Below are 21,856 nucleotides of genomic sequence, written 5' to 3'. Positions count from 1 at the left end.
AACCCCCCCCCCCCCCCTGCGTACGCGTCTGCAACACACACACCCCCTATTCACGTCATGAAAACCCAATTGACACTAACATTACCCAGATGTTCGCAATGTCATTCGCTTTGACATTAATTACAGCTATTACAGCTAGCACAATTACAACAGATTGAATGTTCTCAGTAATGATCATTTATTCATAAGCAGTTGCACATCTTGCATGATATCTGAATGCATGAATGCATGAATTAGTCAAATATTAAGTTTCAATTCAGCACATGCATTGAACGATACACTATCAAGTCATACAAATTGTTCACTTTATGCGTACATTTTGTTAGTTTATTCAGGTTTGAAATTATCCTCAAATTTCATGAATCAATGACTTAAGTTTATATTTGTAATTATCAAAAGAAATTATACATTCATACAGAAAGAACATAAAGAGCTGAGGCACAGCTCAATTACAGCTCAATTATGTTAAATTATTTGAGTGAATATTGCGCAATTATACAGACAAGGGTTATGGTAAGGAAATATTGTATAATTCAAAGTAATTGTGAAAGGATAAATGCAAACAGATAATTTAGAAATGCTCAGCAATACAGTTAACAGACTGGTTAAATAATAACTAGCTAGTATAAAAACTAAGGTAATAGCATGCCTAGGAATGAGTTTACATATACACCAAAGTAATTATGAAAAGAAAAAGTGTTAATACACAGAAGAAAAAAAGGATGAAGTTTAGCAAAGAATATTATACAAGACCAAAAAAATACAGCAAATGATATTAAATAATCATTTGTTAGTTGTATATGTTTACTAGTAAACCTGTACATTATGAAATTATGAATATATAGTTGACTTTAAGAAGTATGATTTACCATGATGTTTGAGCTGGTGCAAGCTCAAGTAATAATAAAAACAAGAACAAGTTTTTGTTATTATTGTAAGCACTTTTTGATACAGGTAACTGATTAGAGCACTGTAACAGCAAAAACAGTATACATGTTTAACTATTATAACATGTTACAAATTACACTTTCTGACAAAACTGTCACTCAAGGAACTACCATGGATGGTGGTACAAATCAGGCGCGTACGCAGGGTGGGGGGTTGAACCCCCCCCCCCCCGATTTCGTTGCGATTTTTTGGGGACTACCAAAAAACAAAAAAAAGTGTCCTCTTACCCCCAAGCAGGCTACTTTTGGGTAATGTGACCATAGCATTACCTGAACAATGTTACCAAGTCCCTTTAATATAACATAGGACAAAATAGCTTGTATTCACTGACATTTATTCATCTAGACTGTATATATACAAATTTCACGATTAACATGGAGATATTTATTAAGTTTGTAATCTGCTGCTTGAATCTTGACCTCTCTGACCTCACATAGATCAGGTTGTTATAGATGCTCCTATGACAATGGTGTGCATATAGTCAGTTCTAGTGTCACATCAGTTCAGAAAATGTGACAATACATTAATATACTAAAAATTATGCTCAATTTAAAACAAGAAACAAAGGTCAAGCCAGGCACCATTTTACAGATGCCCACAGTGCTGAGCAACTACACAAACTGACTTTTGCAACACCTGTGTGGAGAGTGGCAAATGTGGATCAATGTTTGGCCAAAGAATATTAGTGCCAGGCTAGAACTCAAACCCTGAACCGTTGATTAAGAGTCAAGTGAATGACCCACTTTACCAAAACATACATCATGCAATAGGCATAAGTAATTACCGTCAGATTTCATTATTGTCCACACTTTTTAAGGTTTATAGCAATCATAATATTTCTTCTAATTTTCAATTTGGTTCAGAGAAAAAACATAATATAGCACGTATTACTACTCATGCTTTATTGTCTTTGGCTGATGAGGTGGCACATGCTATCGATTAATCTTTACACATGGTGGGCACATTCCCAGACTTCCCATAAGTCTTCGACATGATCAACCACAATATTTTACTTCATAAACTGTCCCACTATGGTGTGCGTGGGAAGGCGTTGGAGTGGTTCTGGAGCTACCTTTCCAATAGAAAACTGTACATTTCCTTTATATAATGTTAATTCGGAATGTCATGGCATTAATTGCGGCGTCCCCCAAAGTAGCATATTGGGTCCACTCTTATTTATTATTTCTAAAAACGATTTTTGTAAGTCGTGACTGTATGACATATTGTCGTTCATACTATTTGCCGATGATACCAATTAAACATTTTCTCACAGTAATCCATTTACTTTTTTAGAAACCATTATATTGAGCTAACAAATTACCTTTAAATTTTCAGGAAAATAAATATATTCTTTTCAATAAATCAATAGGTTCTTTGCCTTGCTTGTGATAATAATGTGTTAGAAGAGGGGCCTCATATTATTTATTTTTTGGGAGTAGCCGTCGATATCAAGCTTTCATGGAAATATCATATTGATAATGTGTGTGAAACCATTTCGAGTAATATTGATGTAATAAGTAGATTACAAAATTGTCTCCCAGTTTCACCCTTTTTGCTTCTTGCTTGGGGGAATGTGCACAGATCGTTGTTAGATAGATTATTGTCATTACAAAAAAGGGCTATTTGTATTATTTGTATTTTTCGACATACGCTTCTATACCGACCCATTATTATTTGATAATAAATTATTAAAAATTAACGACTTGTAAATATATCAATTAGGTCACTTTAAATATGATAATTGTTTGTTACCTTCAGCTTTTGATTTTATGTTTAGTTTAAATCAATCAGTTCATAATTACCCAACTAGACAGTCGAATGAATTTAATTGCCCCATTTACGAACTATTTTAGCCCAGCATACGTTTATTTATCATTGTCCCAATTTTTGGAGCACTCTTGATATAGGCATAAAACATTCACTTTCACCCAATTCTTTTTAAAGAAAATCGAAATTATATATTTGTATTGCAACGTTATGAGAAAAGATGATTTAGTGATTTAGCCTGGCGGATACCGGCGCTATATAAATATCCATATTATTATTATTATTATTATTATTATATAAACAAAAAGTTCATCGCAAGATTAATCCCTGTTAGTGGTAATTCTAATTGCACGCTCTGCCTCTCCCATTATACTCTTAATTCTTACGTACTTCCTATTATATACACTGTCCTTCATTCATGGGGTCCACACCCACTCGCCCCTTTTATTTTGTATAATCTTGTTCATTTAGTTCATAATTCTACCCATGTGCTTCCACACTGCGTCCCATATGTTGATACATGTTATCTAATTCAGTAGTCTCCGTAGACGCAACACTTTTGTTATTTTATTTGTTATTCTTGTGTTAATTTTGTTATAACATTATTTGTTGAAGGGTCAACACTCTAGAAGCCATGTTTTTTGTGGATCCCTCCATTTTCACTTGACGTATTAATATATAGCAAGATTTTCATTTTTATTCGTGATTTAGATTGTATGATATAAAAAATAACACGTACACTTAAATAATTACTTTTCTACATTTTGTAAAATGTTGTTTGGTTTATATATTATACATAATTAATATTTTTCTTGTTCAAAAATGGAAATAAAACTTGAACTCAAACTTAAATTTAGAAACATATATCAGGAGTTTTGAAGTAACAACAAAGAACAATGAGGAGTTTGTACACAGATCTAAATACGCCTGTATTTCATAATTGTCCATTTATCGACATCTCCTAGACCCATTCCTGTATTTATGAAGTGCTCATCTCCTATTGATTTCATACTGATATTTATTTTACTAGGATGTTTTGCACTTTGTTTCTCAATATGATCAATTTATTGGGGTGGTATTTTGTTAGTTGCAATTTTATGTGTGCCATTGCAGGAACCAGAACACTATAGGTGACTTCAATACATCATCTCTTTCATATAGAACTTACCATCATTAGAGAATTAGTAATAATAGTACTTGGACGTTTTTTCGCTTTGTCTGTGAAGAAAACGTTTTTTCTCTGGTAAATCAGACGACTCATTCTCTTCCATATTTTTCATATGTTGGTTAATGTTTGCACTATGACATTTTATTAATTGCTTGTTGGTTTTCTCAACCATATAGAGACGTATTAGAATAATAACCATAATCATTACCAGAATGGCAGTTACACATCCCCATAATATTGTAATATTATTAGCAGTAGACTTATCCTTGTTTGTATCAGTCAGGTTTAGTGATTCTATGAGTTGGGGAAGCTGGGAGATTTCTTCAACTTCTCTTTCTGGGTATTGGGATAATGTTACAACAGGGCCTGGTGTGGTAGCAGGGCAAGGGTCTAAGACGTTTTTTGTGTGAGAAATACTCTCCATGGGATTCCACACAAAACCTGCACAATCGCACCTGTCTTTCGGTCGATCAAGGATAGCTGAACAACAAAATACAGGATATTCTTTTCTTGCCCAAATGGTTTGTTTCAAAGTTTCACCATTTTCAACAGATCCACTCTGTGGAGGCAATCTCTTAGAATCTTGGTAGCAGTAAATCCCCCCAGCCATACTGCCAACAGGAGCCATACATTGCAGTGGAAACCAGTCACCAACTGCACCACCGTTGATACTGAAGGTACAAGATACATCACCAGGAGGATAATTGACATTTAACCGTATCCTTGTTAACTCGCTCTGAGTGGCACCATCCCTGTATGCTTGGCAAATGTATGTTGCTTCGTCATTTTTATTTACAGGATTTATTTCAACCTGAACCGAACAATTCTCATTTGTCACACTGAACCTATGTAATTGGTAAACGGGCAAACTTAGATATTCTGGCTCTTCGGAATTGTAAAATGGAGCTCTATTTGCACTCTGTATAGTGACTTTGTTGCTGTCACATGGGTATGGAAATTCAAGTTGCACGGCTTCTTCCTCAGTACCCGTGACAAAAGAACCACTTCTCGATAATGGCTCAGAATAACTTCTTGTTAATGGGAACAGTGCAATAAAGATAACAAATACATATTTAAGTTCCTGCGACTGATCCATGTTGGCTCGTCGTATACTAGAAGCTAGTTATGTCTGTTTATAGCCAGATGGGCTCTAACTGTGTGATAATGAATAGAGTTAATATCCTTCTGGCTCTGAACAGATGGCTGACAAGTAAGACAAATATTGAAGGGGGAAGAAAAGCTCATGAAAATGAAAAGTTGTACAGGTTATGAATGCAGAAAACTTTGGCTTATAGCGAATACCGGGATTTAATTATGATGTTAGAAAATTTGACACAAAAAGAAACACACGTCATCAAAATACAAGTTTGTACAGTCAGCCAGTGAAAGAAAGTACTGCCTCTTTTGATCTTTGCTTACATTTCCTTCGTCAAGATAACGGTCAAATACAACGTATTTATTTGTCTACAATTCACTTTCTTTTTCCAATGATACAAGATGTTTGTTGAGATTGCCATTAAATCCGTTTCCGCCCAGTCACAAAGAATGACACCTTTATGCCGCTTATTGTTTGGTATCAGAGGAGTTATGTTTAAAGCTGTAATTACAACATCAAACTATATGAAATAAAACAATTCTCTTTCCTTTTCCTGTGTACCAGTTGCTCTTCTCACCATTCAAAAATGAGGAGGAAGACTTCCGGAGAATTCAAGCCTTGCAACAATTGTCAGATGTCTAGCACCACTAAAGTAGAAAGTCATACACGTTTCAATCTGCTCTTTCTGCCGTGAAGTTCGAAATTCAATAAAGGTTCCTATGTGGTTGATATTTCCATGAAATCCGTTGGCACCCATTCTCAAAGAAGGTTAAAAATCGACACCCTTTTGCAACTTATGGCTTCAGGAGAAGTTTTGTTCAAATCTGTAATTGCAACTTTAAAATTGCACCTATATGTTCTTTCAAATCGTGAATCAGTTTGAGACTTGAGATTTGCTGTTGTATCGATGACCATCAAAATGAGAACCAGCTAAATCATCATCCGGTAACGCTTTTTTCCTGAGAAATTGAAATGAGTCCACTTTAAATGACATCGCTAGGTACTCCCTAGTACGTGTATGTGTGCGGAGATCTGATCTCCACTGATAACAAAGAATAACAATATTAACATTTTAGAAAGTTGTGGTCTATCGAATGTAAAATCAGCAAATTATTATCTCTTTTGTATCAGCACTTCATTTGTTCTGAGCTTCGAAATTGTGAAAATATCCCTCGTGTTGCTTATTATTTAAAATATCTACTTCATACTGAAGGAATCCTATGTGTAAAGAAGTACTGTGTGTACCTTCTGTACATCGTTTCTTCTTTAAAGATTACTTCTTTTATAATATTTTTGAATAACCAGTGAGGAAAAGTTCCCCAAAATTTATTTCATCCCGGCCCAAACTGAACCCCCCCCCCCCCCCCTCACGGATTTTCTTTTTTCTTTTCCTTGCTGAGTGCTAGATTTTTTATATGGAAATCCCGCCAAGTCCAGAGTGGATGAACTGTGGCTCCTTACACTCAAAAGAGCATTTCTGTTCACTTCGCCTATGAATAGATTAATAGCTTTGATGGTCACTCAAAACAATCTTATATGTGGTACAATCACAAAATATGTTTGTTCTCCAAATTTAATCAATATTCATCGGCATCTGGTCACAGATTGTAGAAAAAACTGAAGTCTTACCTTCTTTACACACATGTTGGCTGAAAAATTGCAAATGTAGAAAGGAAAAGCTCGCTCATAGTGCTGCTGTTAATTTTCCATCCTCACAAACTGGTGACCAATTAGCAACTGGTAATTAACCGTATTCATTTTGTCAAACATTCAAAAACTTGACTTTTGATATCTGTCGTTTCTACAATATTGATGATAAACCAATATCGGTTCACCTTTAGATATGTAGATATTTGTTGTTTGTAAAATATGATGATAAACCAATATTTCAAAGTTTGTATTATTATTATTCAGAAAATTTCCCTATTCAAAAACCAACATGAACCTCACATTCTGTTTGTCGAACGTTTTAGAACTTAACTTTTGATAAGTAGATATCTGTCGTATGTACAATATTGATGAAAAACCAATATCGGTTCAACATTTATATTATTATTATTTAGTATATTTCCCCAGCCAAAACCAACAGGAACTTCACATTGTATTAGTCGGTTAAAGGCATGCAAATATTGACTGTAGGTACTGCGTTCCTAATGAATTTAATCCTGGAAAGGATGAACCTCAACAAACACAATTTCTTAGTTTCTTACGTTGTAATGTTCGGAGTACAAGTAAGAATATTGAAAACAATAATATATTCCTGTTATCATCATTACAATTAGATTGCTCAGTTATAGGCATTACAGAAACATGGTTAAATTATCAATCTCCACCTTTATATACCTTACAAGGTTACAAACGAAATATGTAAAGAAGGTCGAGTGGTAGGGTGGTGGACTTCTAATGTGTATCGCGGATTATTTATCTTTTAAGCGCTGACATGATATTTCTTTCCAAAACGAAACTGCGGAACTCTTACATGTATGTATTGAAGTACGTGATCTTCGTAAGGAAAATAATGTTATCGTTTGCGTTACTTCTCCTTTAAAAAGAGCTAGGGATCGACTTCATGTACATGCATTTGTCCCCCCCCCCCCCCCCCCCCAATAAAAAAATAAATAAATAAAAAATAAAAAAATTATAATTCTACTTCAGTCAATATAATAGTTTATATTTCATAGTGATGTAAACAAATATTATTTTCAATAACACACAAGAATGTGCATTTTTTAATTCTTTCAATGTTGGAAAAAACAAACAATAAATACAGTTGTACATATCTCTTCAAAAGGTCAATTTGGTTCCAAAAAAAATTAAAATCCATTCATGAATGTTTCCTTTAAATGCCTATCATTAAAAAGGTTTGTATCTCTTCAATTTTACAATGCAGTTTGATATCCCACTAAACTTTAAATATGTATCAAGAATGATTTTGCATATATCTCTTCAAGAATGTCATTTGCTATCCAACGAAAAATTATAGGCCATCAATGAATAATTATGTCCTTTAAATACATAATTGACTGCACACTGTGCACAGCTCATTGACTAATGAAGGCCAGCTGGCTGAGCAATGTCATTCATCAATGATCTACATAATACATGTTCGCCCTCTGTGTAGACTGTAATCTGTATGATCAAACATAATGGCAAATGGCAATGATAAACCACATCCAAATAAAAATGATCCTTCCATTTGAAACATAATCCATGTATATTCTGCAATGACTTGCAATGTGAAATATATGTACGCTAAGCTCACTGTAAAGCTACAGTCCCATATACGTCCCGGACCGTCCCGGACCATCCCGGACCCCATCCGGGGTGATCCGGGATTCGGTCCGGGATTCGGTCCGTGTTGGCACCGGGGTGGTCCTGGATGGTCCTGGATGGTCCTGGATGGTCCTGGATGGTCCTGGGCGGTCCGGGAGTCGACCCCGGATGTTTTTGACGGTCAAAAACTGCCGGGGTGGTCCGGGACGGTCCGGGACAATAGTTTGATCCGGGGTGATCCGTGGCAGTCCGGGAGTGAGTTATTGACCGCCCAGGACCATCCAGGACCATCCAGGACCACCCCGGTGCCAACACGGTGTCAATACGGACCGAATCCCGGATCACCCCGGATGGGGTCCGGGATAGCCCGGGACGGTCCGGGACGTATATGGGACTGTAGCTTTTAAAGCATCACACTTTTTTGAACAAAACATCCCGGACCATCCCGGATCAACCCAGACCATGGTCCGGGATGATCCGGAGTGGTCCGTGCTCGTCCGTGCTGGTCCGGCTTTATATGGGACTGGGGCTTAAGTACTCTGTATGTCAATTTCTTGGCACTGTACCATTGTACATGCGGCATGCCTGTACTGTATTGTCTGCTCGGTGCTTGAGGTTGTAACTATGTATGTCATATTTTGAGATGATGATTATTTCTAAGCAGTCGAATGTGTTTAAATACATCATTTTTCATTAGGAATGGTAAAAATTCATTCTTACTGCAGATCCATAATATATCATAATCATATCCATAGCTAGTCTAAAGGATAAATTCAGAAGAATCCCATACCAATATTATTACCCATTCGATCTTACTTCCCATAACCTTGTGGATTTGTTTCAACAAAACATGTATATTTGACAACTAAAGAATACATGTAGTTTGAGTTGTGTATGTACATGTACATGTAATAGTGCATGCAATACGACATTGCATCTTCATTGAATTTGAATTATTCATTCATTCCTTTTTTTCTTCATTCATTTCGGTTTATTGTGTCAAAATTCCATGTATTACAGGGTAACCCAATAAAATGCTCACTGTTATAGTTATTCTCTCAAAGTTTGGAAAGACTAATCAAATTTAGAGACTAATTACATTCATGTAGTGTAGTTCTGGTGTAAATTGATGATGATTAAATACAATGAGAACACTTTGGATGATTTATACCCAACACATTTTAAGGTACACCCTGTTCATGTAAGGTCTGAACAATACACAATCACTGCATTTTTCTTGGGTCACCCTGTAATCTCATCTTACACATTCATAAACAATCACCCAGTTGCCCAAAATATACATTACAGCAAACAATGATCAGACCCCCCCCCCCCCCCTCCCCCAATGATTGTTCAGAAAAAGACAGTAACACACAACACAAGAAACTGATTTTACCTTTTTTCGTTATATACTGTATATAATTTTTTCAGTCATGCATACAGTGTACATCAATATAAATTTCAAGCATTTGACAGTGGATTAATTTTCTATGAATACACAATGGTCTAAAGTGAGTGATAAGATCGCCGTTTCTGTCTCTTCAACTTTGTCTATTTTACAAACAAATATACTGTAGGCATAAAACAGTAGAAAATCTCAGAGCATGCATACAAAAATAATAAATAAATGCACTTATAGTAACTCTTGATAAAAACATGTTTTAGAAGAAAAATTTGATTGGGTTTAATGATAATGTTTAATAGTAAAAAGGGTTCTGCCTACACACATACATGTAGCCTATACATTGAGTGTATGTACATGTACATTTTCTTTCTTCTTCAGAATTAAATGTACAACTAGAATTTCATAGAAACAGATGTTATTTAGATCACTCTCTAATTACTGGGGTATAAGAAAACTATAACAGTTCCAAGTTCTGCATTTACTATTTTACTTCAGGTAATATATCAATGATGTAACATAACAAAAAAATACAGTCCAATATGGCACTCGAAAACACCCTGCATCAATGCAGACAAATGGGCAAAACAAACAGCAAATATTATCACCCAAAAATGAGCATAAGCTCAGATAAACAACCCTGTCATTTATGAATATTGCAGACAACAGACAGCATAAACATACTTTTAAGTAGCATTAGTGACAACTGTACATATTGCACCACAAAGAAATAACTGAATAAATCAATTTAATCAAAGCATGGGGAAAATGCCCCCGTAAATTCACCGCAACTAGCAAGACAGAGTTTACAGGGACATGTACACTGTACCCCAGTCTGTATAAAAATGAAATCAAATGGATTCAGAGACTGAGGGTAATTCATTTAAACCTCAATTTGGGATCCCAAACCCTAAAAAGAGATTTGAGCCTTTTTTTAAACAAAATACAAATAGCACAAAAACACTGAAAACGGTTGCAAATTCAAGGATTAAAAAAGACCTCAAAAATATTTCACTTTAAATCAACAACTGCAGTAACCTGAATGTACTTTTATGTAATACATTAAAAAAATTCAATCAGTAACATTAAATTCATCTTTAAGTACATAAATGACATCTGAGAGACGACGGACTTGTTCAAATATGTCGCCACAATGTTTTTTTTTTATAAAGTTGTAAATTGTTACTACTGTATGTACATGTAGGCTACAGTACCATGTACCGTACTTGATACTTTGGATGAGTAATCCCTCACATTTCCGAATCTTATACACATGTAACACAGAGCTCAGTGAATACATTCAGGACCTACATTGTTGCAATATATCTTTGTTGTGCGTCGTCTTTCATGCAATATACACTAGGGGTTCAGATTTCTTTTTATCATAGAGAGCACACAAATCAAAGGATTTGGAAAGCTGCTGATAATACAGTACTAGTACTTGTAATGATGACAAAACCATACTAATTTATCATGCATGTAGGCCTACACTACAATTATCAAAAATTTACACACAATTGTTTTACATATATTGTGATTTGTGTCTAGTTTTGGAGACTCTTCAGTCTTCATGAAGATTTGTTTGCTGAGTGAATACTCATTTGAGATGTGCAAATAAGGTAAACACCCTTTTAAAAAATCACCCTGCCCCGTAGCAAAATACAATTAATTTTAATGATGTTTTTCTTGTAAAATGTACAGGCCACCATGTTGATGGTGTATATTCTTACCTTTAGTAGGTATGTGTTCATACGACCTTTGTTAATGTTAGACATGTAGATACCACAGGCACTGTCTTTTCAATTCATTGCTATTCATAAATATTTAAAATACTAATTATTTTCCCAGGGCAGTTTTTTGAGGCAGTTTACTGTGTTATATGAGGCTTAAATTGCTGAACCATTTTCTAATCAGCATCCTGTTCGTGACTATTAAATAATTCATCACCAAACTGGTATAACTCGTGCTAAAAAAAACATCTTTGTAACACTTGGCATGCAATGGTTCTCCTACATGTACACTTTCAATGCGTAGAATACCTTTGATAATTGCATGTATTTTCTTAGGAAATCACTTGAATGTTCAATGCACTATCTCTAGATCTTATGTCTTTGTTCATTCCTTGCACTTTAAGCTATTTTGTTCATCACACTTTCACTGATGTGTTTAAGATACTTTATGATACCCAGTTCGTGCAGATACGTACATGTACATGTTTGTACAGTGTATGTAGGGCGGAGCCAAGCCCGGTTATTTCGATCCATGGTCTACAATTACATACTACTGTATCTCTAGCACTGTAAAACATTTGAAGATAAATGGTTTGAAAACCAGTAAACCACAAATATTTCAAAATCAAATATCAAATGACATTGTATTATACAATACATTCTTTATTTTAATTGCATTAGCACTCGGTGATGTAGTGATGTAATCAACAACTGCATTAATAAATAAAAATGTCCAATATTGCCTAATAAGCAGCACAGGTGTGTATCATCACATTATTACACCACACAGGTGATATTTCGACCTTGTAATTTCCGTACACTAGCACCCAGTTATGAAAAACTCTCACCCTTGAAATTACAAATGCATAAAACGTTTCAGCTCCTGAGTGTGCACATCCAGTGTTGCCCCGGCATGCATGTAGATCAACTTCACACAGTTCATACCAAGCGGAAGAAGTGCAGGTGATTCTAAGATCTCACTCACAATTCACAAATGCATAACAAATTTCAGTTCCGGTATTTCCCAGCCCAGGTTGGGCGTATCATCTTGATGTTCTTATCATACAGGCTATGCTTGAATGTGCTCACTTACAGGCTTACAATGTACATACTCTGTGATGAACACAACTCATTCACGAAGGCGGATGAAATTTCAAGTTCCTGTGCGTAAATGCCCAGTATTGCCCATGGGTGAACATCATCAACATGCAGTTCTTGCTCTAGAGAGACAATACTCGATTATCATCAGTTCCTCAAACAAGCATTCAGTGACGCGGAGATCAGCTCACTCACAAATGCACAAAGTTTTTCAGCTCCTGCGCATACACGTCCGGTATTGCCCCAGCCTGGTCAAACATCATCAACATGTAGTTCTTGCTGTATAGAGAGTTAGAAACAATACTCAAATATCATCAGTTCCTCAAACAAGCATTCAGTGACGCGGAAATCTCACTCACAGATGCACAAAGTTTTTCAGCTCCTGTGCATACACGTCCGGTATCGCCCCAGCATGGGTGTACATCATCTTGACGCTGTTCTTACCGTACAGTCGGTGTTCGTACGTTATCAACTGCTTCCAGAACCCCGGATTGGGGCGTATGACCGGACGACGCGATTTAACGTGAACGTGAGCCTGTTTGAGCGTCAAGTGCTCGTATTTCATGAGGTACGCCATCACAGAAGATGCCGATCGACTGCGACCGGCGTAGCAATGCACGACGGTTTTCCCGCCGCCTTTCTTTACACTGTTGATCTTGTCTGCGATCCGATCAAAGTGCACACCGAGCTGCGCCGTCGGGATGTCATCCACGGCGATCCGGACAAATTCAATGTCCCGTAGTTTGGGTGTTGGAGTCTGGAACGATAGGGAGATGTTGATGATGCAGGTTATTCCTTTGGCGCGCAGGGCTGTTGGGCTACTGGCCCCGTAAGCACTGGTGAGGTACAGGCTATTTGTAATCTCATTGATGAGGTGAAAGTGTGCATGGCCAGGAGATGCCATGCTGGCTCTTCAAGGTTTTGAAATTGTCAGCTATCTAAAACACACTATAATCACTAGAACTAGAACCAGAATCTGCACATTTTCATAGCACACATCGATATCCTGTTGTATATGGCCAACTCGTCTCTGGACACAGATAATAGTCTACATTCCAACTAGCACCATGTATACGTCATGTAGCCAAATCTGGAAAGAGAAGAAAGAAAAGGAACATTGATTTGTTGGATTTTGCAGGACTCATTATCTTCGAAAAAAAGTGGACCAAATAATTCAGTGTCAAACTTCATGGTTCTGTGCAGATGAGATATGCTTAGTTGGATAATGCATATAATTTGCCAAATGGGGTGGGAGTTTGAACAAAGGAAAGGTCCTATAAAGTTCGATCAAGCATACTGATATGTGCTTGCGAAGGTTACACATGATGTAAAAGCAACGTAATCTGTTTGAATTGGGGCATAGCCCATATCCGGTGGTGACAAGAAATAAAAGATAAAAAAAAATATATTATCGCACAAAAACACCTACGGTACACGAACAGGAATGGATCCTGGTTCCTAAATGGGGTGGGGGGGGGGGGGGGGGGGGGGGGGGGGGGAGGGGCATGATTTTGACAAGCAAAGTAAATTCTAGTTGTTTCAGTTCAATTTGTAGTTTAGAAAAATACATACATGTAATGTATGTAAGAGGAGGACATTAGGCATACATGTACTTCGAATTATCAGGTCATCGCATCCAGTGGGTGGTTGTTTTGCCAGACTTTTGTCAAACGAAAGAGGAAGATCATGTGAAGATGCACGAGAAAGACGCAACCTTTTGTAGATTTTGCTGTACGGCTTTCACAAAGTGTCAGGTAAATTGTACCAGACCATTTATAAATTAGAGGGTTTTATTTACAAACGTTTCGTGAATAATGTTTTCACAAAAGGTCTGGCCGGGTAATGCGACCACCCAACCCAAAATTCTGAAGCGATGACCTGATGTTTCAAAGTGAGCCAAAATTAGGGCAGGCACAATTTTCCTTACAGTATAGTACATGCATGTCTGCCCCCATGATTTTCAAGGGCAACCCAACCTTTTTAACAATTTTATTTTGTAAGAAAGCAGAAAAATAACGGCAACATAATGGTGACACTTTTAATTAAATGGGGGAAAAAAAGAGCTGAGCTGGGATGTCAGCTAACTTTGAAAGAATTAGAAAAAAATCAGGCTGAATTAAGCATGATTCCAGAAAAGCAGGCCAAGCCCGGGGCAATATTTTCAACTAAACTGTCACATAACCGCAGAGACGCCAAGTTCCAAGATCGGCAATACGTGACATTTTCATGATTCGGCGCACAAGCGCGCGTGCGAGGGTATAACACACGTCTATAAGGTATAGCGTTTTTTCAAAATCTAGCACGCGGGTCGTGCGTAAGAGCATTTTCAGACCCTCGAAAAGCGTGATGTCACGCCTAATGCGTGATACTTGGTAGCTCTGGAGACGCCAAATTCAAAGATCAGCTATGCGTGACATTTTCATGACTCGGCGCACAAGCGCGGGCGAGGGTATAATTAACACACGTATAGCGTTTTTAGACCCTCGAAATGCATGACGTCACGCATAATGCGTGACAATTGGTAGCTCTGTAACTGCTTTACTGTTACATTCAAGCACATAACCATGATAACACATGACAGTGATCACACGTTTGATCAACGATTGCATGTTCGCCTGAGAATCTGAGATTATGTCCGGCTCGATCCAGTCACGTCCACCACCTCTATCACTCTATCACTCAGTTTCTCTTGACATTTGACAAATGTCTGAACATTTCCCATAGTCCTTACCAGACTGTTATTTCTGTCTAGACTAGGGATGTATGGAATCAATAGACTATCTTCATGTAGACTCTACAGTAATTGACCTAAATCAATAACACACACATTTTAGTTCACGTCCAACGTCAACGAACGACAAATAAGACTTTTTTATCTGCATGTTCACCCTTACACACTAAAACATTGCACTGCCACTGGATCAAGAGTCTACTTACTTATCACTCCTTTCTTTGCATGTACTGTATAATTCTAAAACCAGAAGAAGAAGAAGTGTTAGAAGAAAATTATCCACTTGGGCATTGGTATGGCCGTACGGACGGCATGCATGCATCACGAATACTGTCGATCAATATACTTGGATTTCGATGGTTTACTTACGTAACGCGCGCATCATGCGGAGGATCTAGCAAGTGCCTAGATCACGACCGCGCCCCCAACTCGTGCAATAAATTAACATGAAGATGGGAAATCCCCGATTCAAGCATTCAAACGACGACGACGATGATGATGATGATGATGATGATGATGATGATGATGATGATGATGATGATGAACCTGAAGATGATTGGCGATAATGATTCTGTGAATCACTGTGCCCTAGTGTAAGCATTTATTGATATTAATAGTAATGTTAATGATGATAATCAGGCGCGTACGCAGGGGGAGGGGGATTGTTTTGGGGGTAAAAAAAAAAAAAAAAAAAAAAAAAAAAATTATACTCCTTACCTCCCCTCCCCCCCCCCCCCCCCCCCCCTTATAGTGAAAAGTTGACAAAAGTCAAGAATGAAACAAGAGTTGTCAATGATGGCCTATCTTTTTATATAAAAGGGGGAAAATATTATTAGCATTTCTGTAAGATTGCTCATTTGCATTATCCTTTTTTATGTACAATTTTATTTTTATATACATATTGCTAGATGTTTCTAAGAACCACTCACATGGTGTCCTCCAAAAGTGCATAGGTTGCTTTTCAGGAATCATATATTTACCTCCAAAGCTGACCCCCCTCCCCCTCATGCTTCATGCTCACAAATGATTTTGATGTATAATATATTAGCAAACAGAAGTTTCCACAGATGTAATCTCACACTCCACCCCCCCCCCCCCCCCCCTCCATTCTGTATGTCTGGCTGTCCTCTCTCTTTCTCTCTCACCTCGATTACACTATTCTCCATTCTCTCGCTCACTGTCATACATGTATTTCTCTGTCAACCTCTCTAGCTTTTTGTTTACAATGTTCTATTTTTTGACAAACCTCTCTCATCCCCCCCTCCCTCTCTCATTCTCTCTCTCTCTCTCTCTCTCTCTCTCTCTTTCTCCCACACACCCTCTTTATTCCTCTCTCTCTCTCTCTCTCTCTATCAATCTATCTCTCTTTTATTTCTGTTTCATGTTTTGTCTTTATTTATCATCCTCTTCAAATCTCTCTCTCTCTCTCTCTCTCTCTCTCGTTCTCTCTCGCTCTCAGCCTATAATCATATTTACTAAATGAATGAATCACAACACTGAAATTTTGTAAATTTCAAGTTTCTTTCTGCAAAACAAACATTAACAACTCTGTTGGGCAATTTTAGAATCTTTCCCTGAGTAATCATATAAAGCAGCATAGACTATTAAAATACAGATGCATCATACCATCTGTTTGGAGCCAGAAGGGCATTAACGTCAAAGGATATGAGTTAATCTCTTCTGGCTCTCAAGAGACAATATACCCTATGAAATTCAAAGGTACATGTATGTCTAACATTTCCACTGCTAAAACCATTTAAAGTATCAAATCTATTTAACGATAGGTAGACAATCAAGGAACACATGTGCTGAACAATTCTCTCCATGAGATGTAATTTGAAGGTTATTTGCATTTTCATTTAAAGTGTACCAATAACCTAAAAGAATACATTAAGAAAAATGACACTGATGTCAAATGTTTTGTGGATTCCATCATTCTTGGTAGCATAACATAGGATAGCAAATGACCAAATACCCTGAACTTGCCATAGGTACCGGTATAAATCATTCTGTGTCACCTGTTTCTGGGAGGGTAACTTAATCATTATAACACTCTGTATCAGATCTTATTGCACATAGAGGTATATCCCAGTCATTATTGAGTAACTATAGATGATGCTGTTCATTTAAGATGTTGTCCAATTCGGTGTGTCACAGAAAGCATCATATTCCATCAGAATGTTTAACAGTAACTTGCAGTAGAGAAGATGTCTTCGAATCAAACACAAGCTCCTCATTTTGATCACAGAAGATAGGAGTACCGTGCTCATCCGTGGTTATCACAATATGCTGTTTGCTGAGCTGCGTTACCGGGATCTGACCGAACTGTTCCGCTGAAGGCACGACCTTTGCATCCACCGCAACAAACTTATCAGCATCGCTATTTGATACTTTTCCATGAACCATCTTCAGGTGGCGACGAATGTGATGCCGCTTGCGAAAGCGGCGTTTGCACTCCAAGCAGATGAATTCCCCTGGGGAGTTATGCGACTCGATGTGTCCCTTGCACAGAGCCTCGCTTGTAAAACGCCACGTGCAGCCCTCAACGGTACAAGCAAAAGGCCGGGTCTCAGAATGTACCATCATGTGGCGCTTGAGGGCAGTCTTGCTTTTGAGTACTGTTCCACAAACATGGCAAAGGATAAACTTGTTCGGGTGCAACTGTTGGTGATCGAAGATATCCATGCGGACATCAGACGTGAAGTCACAGAGATCGCAGCTGAAGGTTTTCGTCCGGTGGGATTTCCGATGCTGGCTGAGATGGTAGGAAGCCCGAAATGCTTTCCCACACACCTCGCACAGGTGATTCCTGGAGCGGCTGTGGACTCCGAGGATATGTGTCCTCAAGGCACTTTTCCTACACAGGACTTTACCACACTCCGGACATAAACATGGCACCCGATTCTCAACATATCTCTTCTTCTTTTCCAATGTCTCCCCATTACTGATACACCCAAGGTGCCTTTTCTCTCGTACACCATCAGTCCTGGCAGTTCTTTTCCTACTTCCACCCGACACATGCTTTTGCTCAAGATTTCTCCTGTGGTACTCGGACAACATCATAACTTCTTCTCCTGTTACATTTTCTGGGAAGACCCTATCAGCCGGCACTTCCCTTGAAAACTCTAGCATTGCACTCTCCAGTTCCAGGACTTCCTTATGTGTCCTTTGCATATGATTCACAAGTCCAGCTTCACTGTCTAGGAAATCACAATGAAGGCATATGAAGACCTGCATACCGATGTCTGTTACCAGATTAGAGTTAGCGATATGAATCTGTCGGTGCCTGAGTCCAGATATGAAACGGAAGTCTCCTTCCTCGTATTCTGGCATCATCTCAGCTATGTCCTCTTCCGAATGTGGAGTCTCTTCTTCATGATCATCATCAACATCACTGAAACTGCCTTCGAAATCATCTCCTGTCTCGAGGTGTATTTGCTCCATGAAAGTATTGCTATCGTCATTTTCATCCAGATGATCAGAGTGTATAGAATCTAGAGCAGTGCTACCACCCTGTAACTCCTCAAAAGGACTGAGCCTTTCTTCAAGAGTGTCCTCTGTTACCTCTCTATTCTGTCCATCAGACTCTTCCTCTACATCCATCTCTTCTTCCAATTCCTCTATATGACCCCTAGAATTTGGAATGTTGGACAACCCATCATCCCTGCAAGGACTCTGAGAGCCGCTTTCCTCCAATTCACTTTCATTCTTATCCTTGTCAATACTGTCCATGACTCCTATCTCAGCACCGAAAGACACCTCTTCCGCTTCCATGACTTTTTCATTTCTTGATTCGACCTCGGCTTTTATGCATCCTTCAGCATCCTGATCCTGTTCCTCACTAGTTCTTTTGATCACTGCCTCGGTACCGATGATAGCATCACTCAAAATGCCCTCTCCTGCTTCAACTATTTCTGTCTCCTTCTCCACTCCAACAATCACTTCCTTCTCTGCTCCTCCAACAATGTGTGCCTTTTCTTCTCTTCCTTCATGAATTTCTGTATCCTCCTCTCCTTCACCTATTTCTATTTTCTTCTCTCCAGATCCTCCTTTCCTGCATGAGCCTTCTTCCTCATCATGTGGATCAACGTCTGCCTCTCCCTGGTCTCCATTTTTGGCCCTGGAGTATGAGTGATCAACGTGTGTTTTCTGGTCCCTGTCTGGACCTTCTAGTAGCGCAGCAGTTGCTGCAAGTGCTTCAAGGTTGTGGAAGTTTTCATAGTGATCTGTCAGGAGGATTTTTGTTGTAAAAGACTGTTTGCAAAGAAGACATTGTACCTCTGTCTGGACTTCATCTGTGGAGAATCAAAATGTGAAACATAAGTTTACAAACAAGTAAACAAGCTTTTCATGTTAAACAGGTAGTCCACTCGGAAATAATCTTGGTTTTGATAAAAGCAGAACAAATGAGAAAAACAATTCATTTAAAGTGTGGGCAATATGATTCAATTAAAAATAGGAAAGTTGTGAATTTTTGTAATTGTCATCAGTGAAACACAATTTTTAATGGGTCTACTAGGTACAAACGAGGTACTGTGGTCATTTTGTAATCCAAATTTTTCATTTTTGGCCATACACTATCCCTAAATTTCATGAAATTATGCAAAACTTTAAAAATCCATAACTTTCTTAAATTTTTGTCAGATTTTTATGAAACTTTCAGTTTTGTTAATTTTTCTCTATTTATTCAACAACTTGCAAATGGGTCAGACTTGCTTCTTAAAAAAATCTAATGAATGGACTAGACTCTACATTGGTGTCTGTCTAGGGACCCGTTTCACAAAGCCTTTTTTCAATCACAAATGACTAAAGTCAGTGACAAATCTGCTGATAACCAATCAAAAGCAAGGATCTCAGTAGACCGAAAGCTTCAGTCTCTATACCGTCGGTTGTTCCACTGAGACTACGTCTGGCTCCACTAGACCTCCGGTTATAGAGACAGAACGATCGCCTATGCCAGCCTATGTTGAAGATATCACGGCTAGATTTTAGCCGTTAGGCCCCTCCCACAAACATGAACAAACTTGCCACGGCCGTATTGTTATGCCCCCAAAATCCCCCAAAATGTCATTTTACCTCGTCCATATCCAATTTTACATTAGGCCTAGGCTATAATACATCAGTTCCACTTACTAACTTGATTGAAATAATCAGTTTAATGGTCCCTTTTAAGGAAATTATGGGTCAAAATCGACATCCATGTTGAAAATCTTGCAAGCCGTGTTAAACTCTCGCTGCCGTCAATCTCATCCCTTCTAGTCTACGCCGAAGGCAAAATGATTATGAAGGAAAAACTGTGCGCCATCTACACGTTCGTAATGGCGTTATCACAGTCTAATGGAGCCAGACGTAGTCTCAGTGGAACAACCGACGGTATAGAGACTGAAGCTTTCGGTCTAGGATCTCAGTAGCTTATAACAAAAAATGGCATTTGTCACTGATGACAAGTTTTGTGAAATGCCCCCAGGTAATAATTTTCTTCCCTGTATCCTGCCTCAACTTACGTTGCGAGTGGTGGCCGATGAACTTCAAAACATCATCAAACCAGAGATTGCAAGGCAAGCAAAGAACAATCTTGTGAGGATCATGCTTCATCTGATTATCATCGTCACTGGGTGTTGCTGTTACCATGGCAATTCTTTCTTCAGATTCCTCCATTGCAATATGATGACAGTGAGATGTTCCATCCACAACCTGTGCCGTGTCTGGGGGGCAAAAATTTCCACAGTAAAATCAGGTATTAATGGATGGTAATATTGAATTTAAAATGTGGTAAATGGGTGGAAAATTACAAGAAAAAACACTTGGAGCCTTAACTGTAGGCTTGCCCTCCGCGTAAATATTCATATATGAATGACTCACGCAATAAAACTAAAACAACAACAACACCTTTGCATTGATAGAGGAGATCAATCACCCCCCCCCCCCCCCCCCTCTCCCTCCTTTTCTTTAATTTATTAAAATAAAAACTAGGTCTAAATTTGTTTTGGTGGTTGTTGTTTACCTGACAGCTGAAGCCATTTTGTACTATTGAAGCTGTCCATATCCATTTTCCTTCAAATGTAGTACATGAACATTTTTCTAGTTTCTACCACAAACCATGTCAAGACAATGTCCATGGACTACTACTACTAGATTATATTTAGATTTATAAGTAACAGGTACATCAATTTCCCAAACAAAAATCCAAGCATATGGGACCAAGGTAAAGTTTGTCGTGATTCCCTCCTTGATAACATCGCATTTACAACGAATTGTACATTATATCTCCATTTGAATTAGTTGAATATTGTATTTCTAAAAGTTACATAAATAAAGAAAATATTACCATTCGTTCAATGTGTCCATTAGTCCATTTATTTAACTTGTTAGCTCAGTCTTCGAACTCGAAGTTTGACTTAATGTTTTCACCTGTCTCATTGCAGACAACAGATGGCGCAGGACTAAACAATTAATAACATGTTTCTCACTCAATCCCCAGATTTTCCACTCTAGATGGGAAGTTAAAAATTTCAGTACAAACTTTTACATAACATCGTATTTTGTAATGATAAACTGAATATTTTTGGATTAATGTAGTCAAATTTATGTTCCTTTTGTAGAAAAGATGTAGAAACATATCGTCATATATTCTATGAATGTA

The 21,856-nt window shown here is 37.9% G+C and overlaps 3 protein-coding genes across 3 annotated transcripts; all 3 read right to left on the bottom strand.

Annotated features, from left to right (window-relative positions):
- Positions 1 to 3,896: 3,896 nt before the first annotated feature.
- On the bottom strand, positions 3,897 to 6,705 carry LOC115919213. Its single transcript, XM_030972438.1, has 2 exons — positions 6,609 to 6,705; positions 3,897 to 5,938 (listed from the first exon to the last, which is right to left on the bottom strand). Exon 2 carries the CDS (start codon positions 4,977 to 4,979, stop codon positions 3,897 to 3,899), a length of 1,083 nt encoding a protein of 360 aa, XP_030828298.1. The 5' UTR covers positions 4,980 to 5,938; positions 6,609 to 6,705.
- A 5,790-nt stretch (positions 6,706 to 12,495) lies between these two features.
- Positions 12,496 to 15,508, bottom strand: LOC586673 (dual specificity protein phosphatase 14). Its single transcript, XM_003724742.3, has 2 exons — positions 15,420 to 15,508; positions 12,496 to 13,572 (listed from the first exon to the last, which is right to left on the bottom strand). The coding sequence occupies exon 2, from the start codon at positions 13,384 to 13,386 to the stop codon at positions 12,838 to 12,840; it is 549 nt and encodes a 182-aa protein (XP_003724790.1). The 5' UTR covers positions 13,387 to 13,572; positions 15,420 to 15,508; the 3' UTR covers positions 12,496 to 12,837.
- Positions 15,509 to 16,758: 1,250 nt separating this feature from the next.
- Positions 16,759 to 21,629, bottom strand: LOC100888889 (zinc finger protein 551). Its single transcript, XM_003724741.3, has 3 exons — positions 21,542 to 21,629; positions 20,718 to 20,918; positions 16,759 to 19,508 (listed from the first exon to the last, which is right to left on the bottom strand). The coding sequence occupies exons 2-3, from the start codon at positions 20,869 to 20,871 to the stop codon at positions 17,377 to 17,379; spliced, it is 2,286 nt and encodes a 761-aa protein (XP_003724789.2). The 5' UTR covers positions 20,872 to 20,918; positions 21,542 to 21,629; the 3' UTR covers positions 16,759 to 17,376.
- Between the last annotated feature and the right edge of the window lie 227 nt (positions 21,630 to 21,856).

This window comes from Strongylocentrotus purpuratus, unplaced genomic scaffold (assembly GCF_000002235.5).
Source record: "Strongylocentrotus purpuratus isolate Spur 01 unplaced genomic scaffold, Spur_5.0 spur5_contig_863, whole genome shotgun sequence".
NCBI lineage: Eukaryota > Metazoa > Echinodermata > Echinoidea > Camarodonta > Strongylocentrotidae > Strongylocentrotus > Strongylocentrotus purpuratus.
This window is presented reverse-complemented; position numbering and strand designations above follow the sequence as displayed.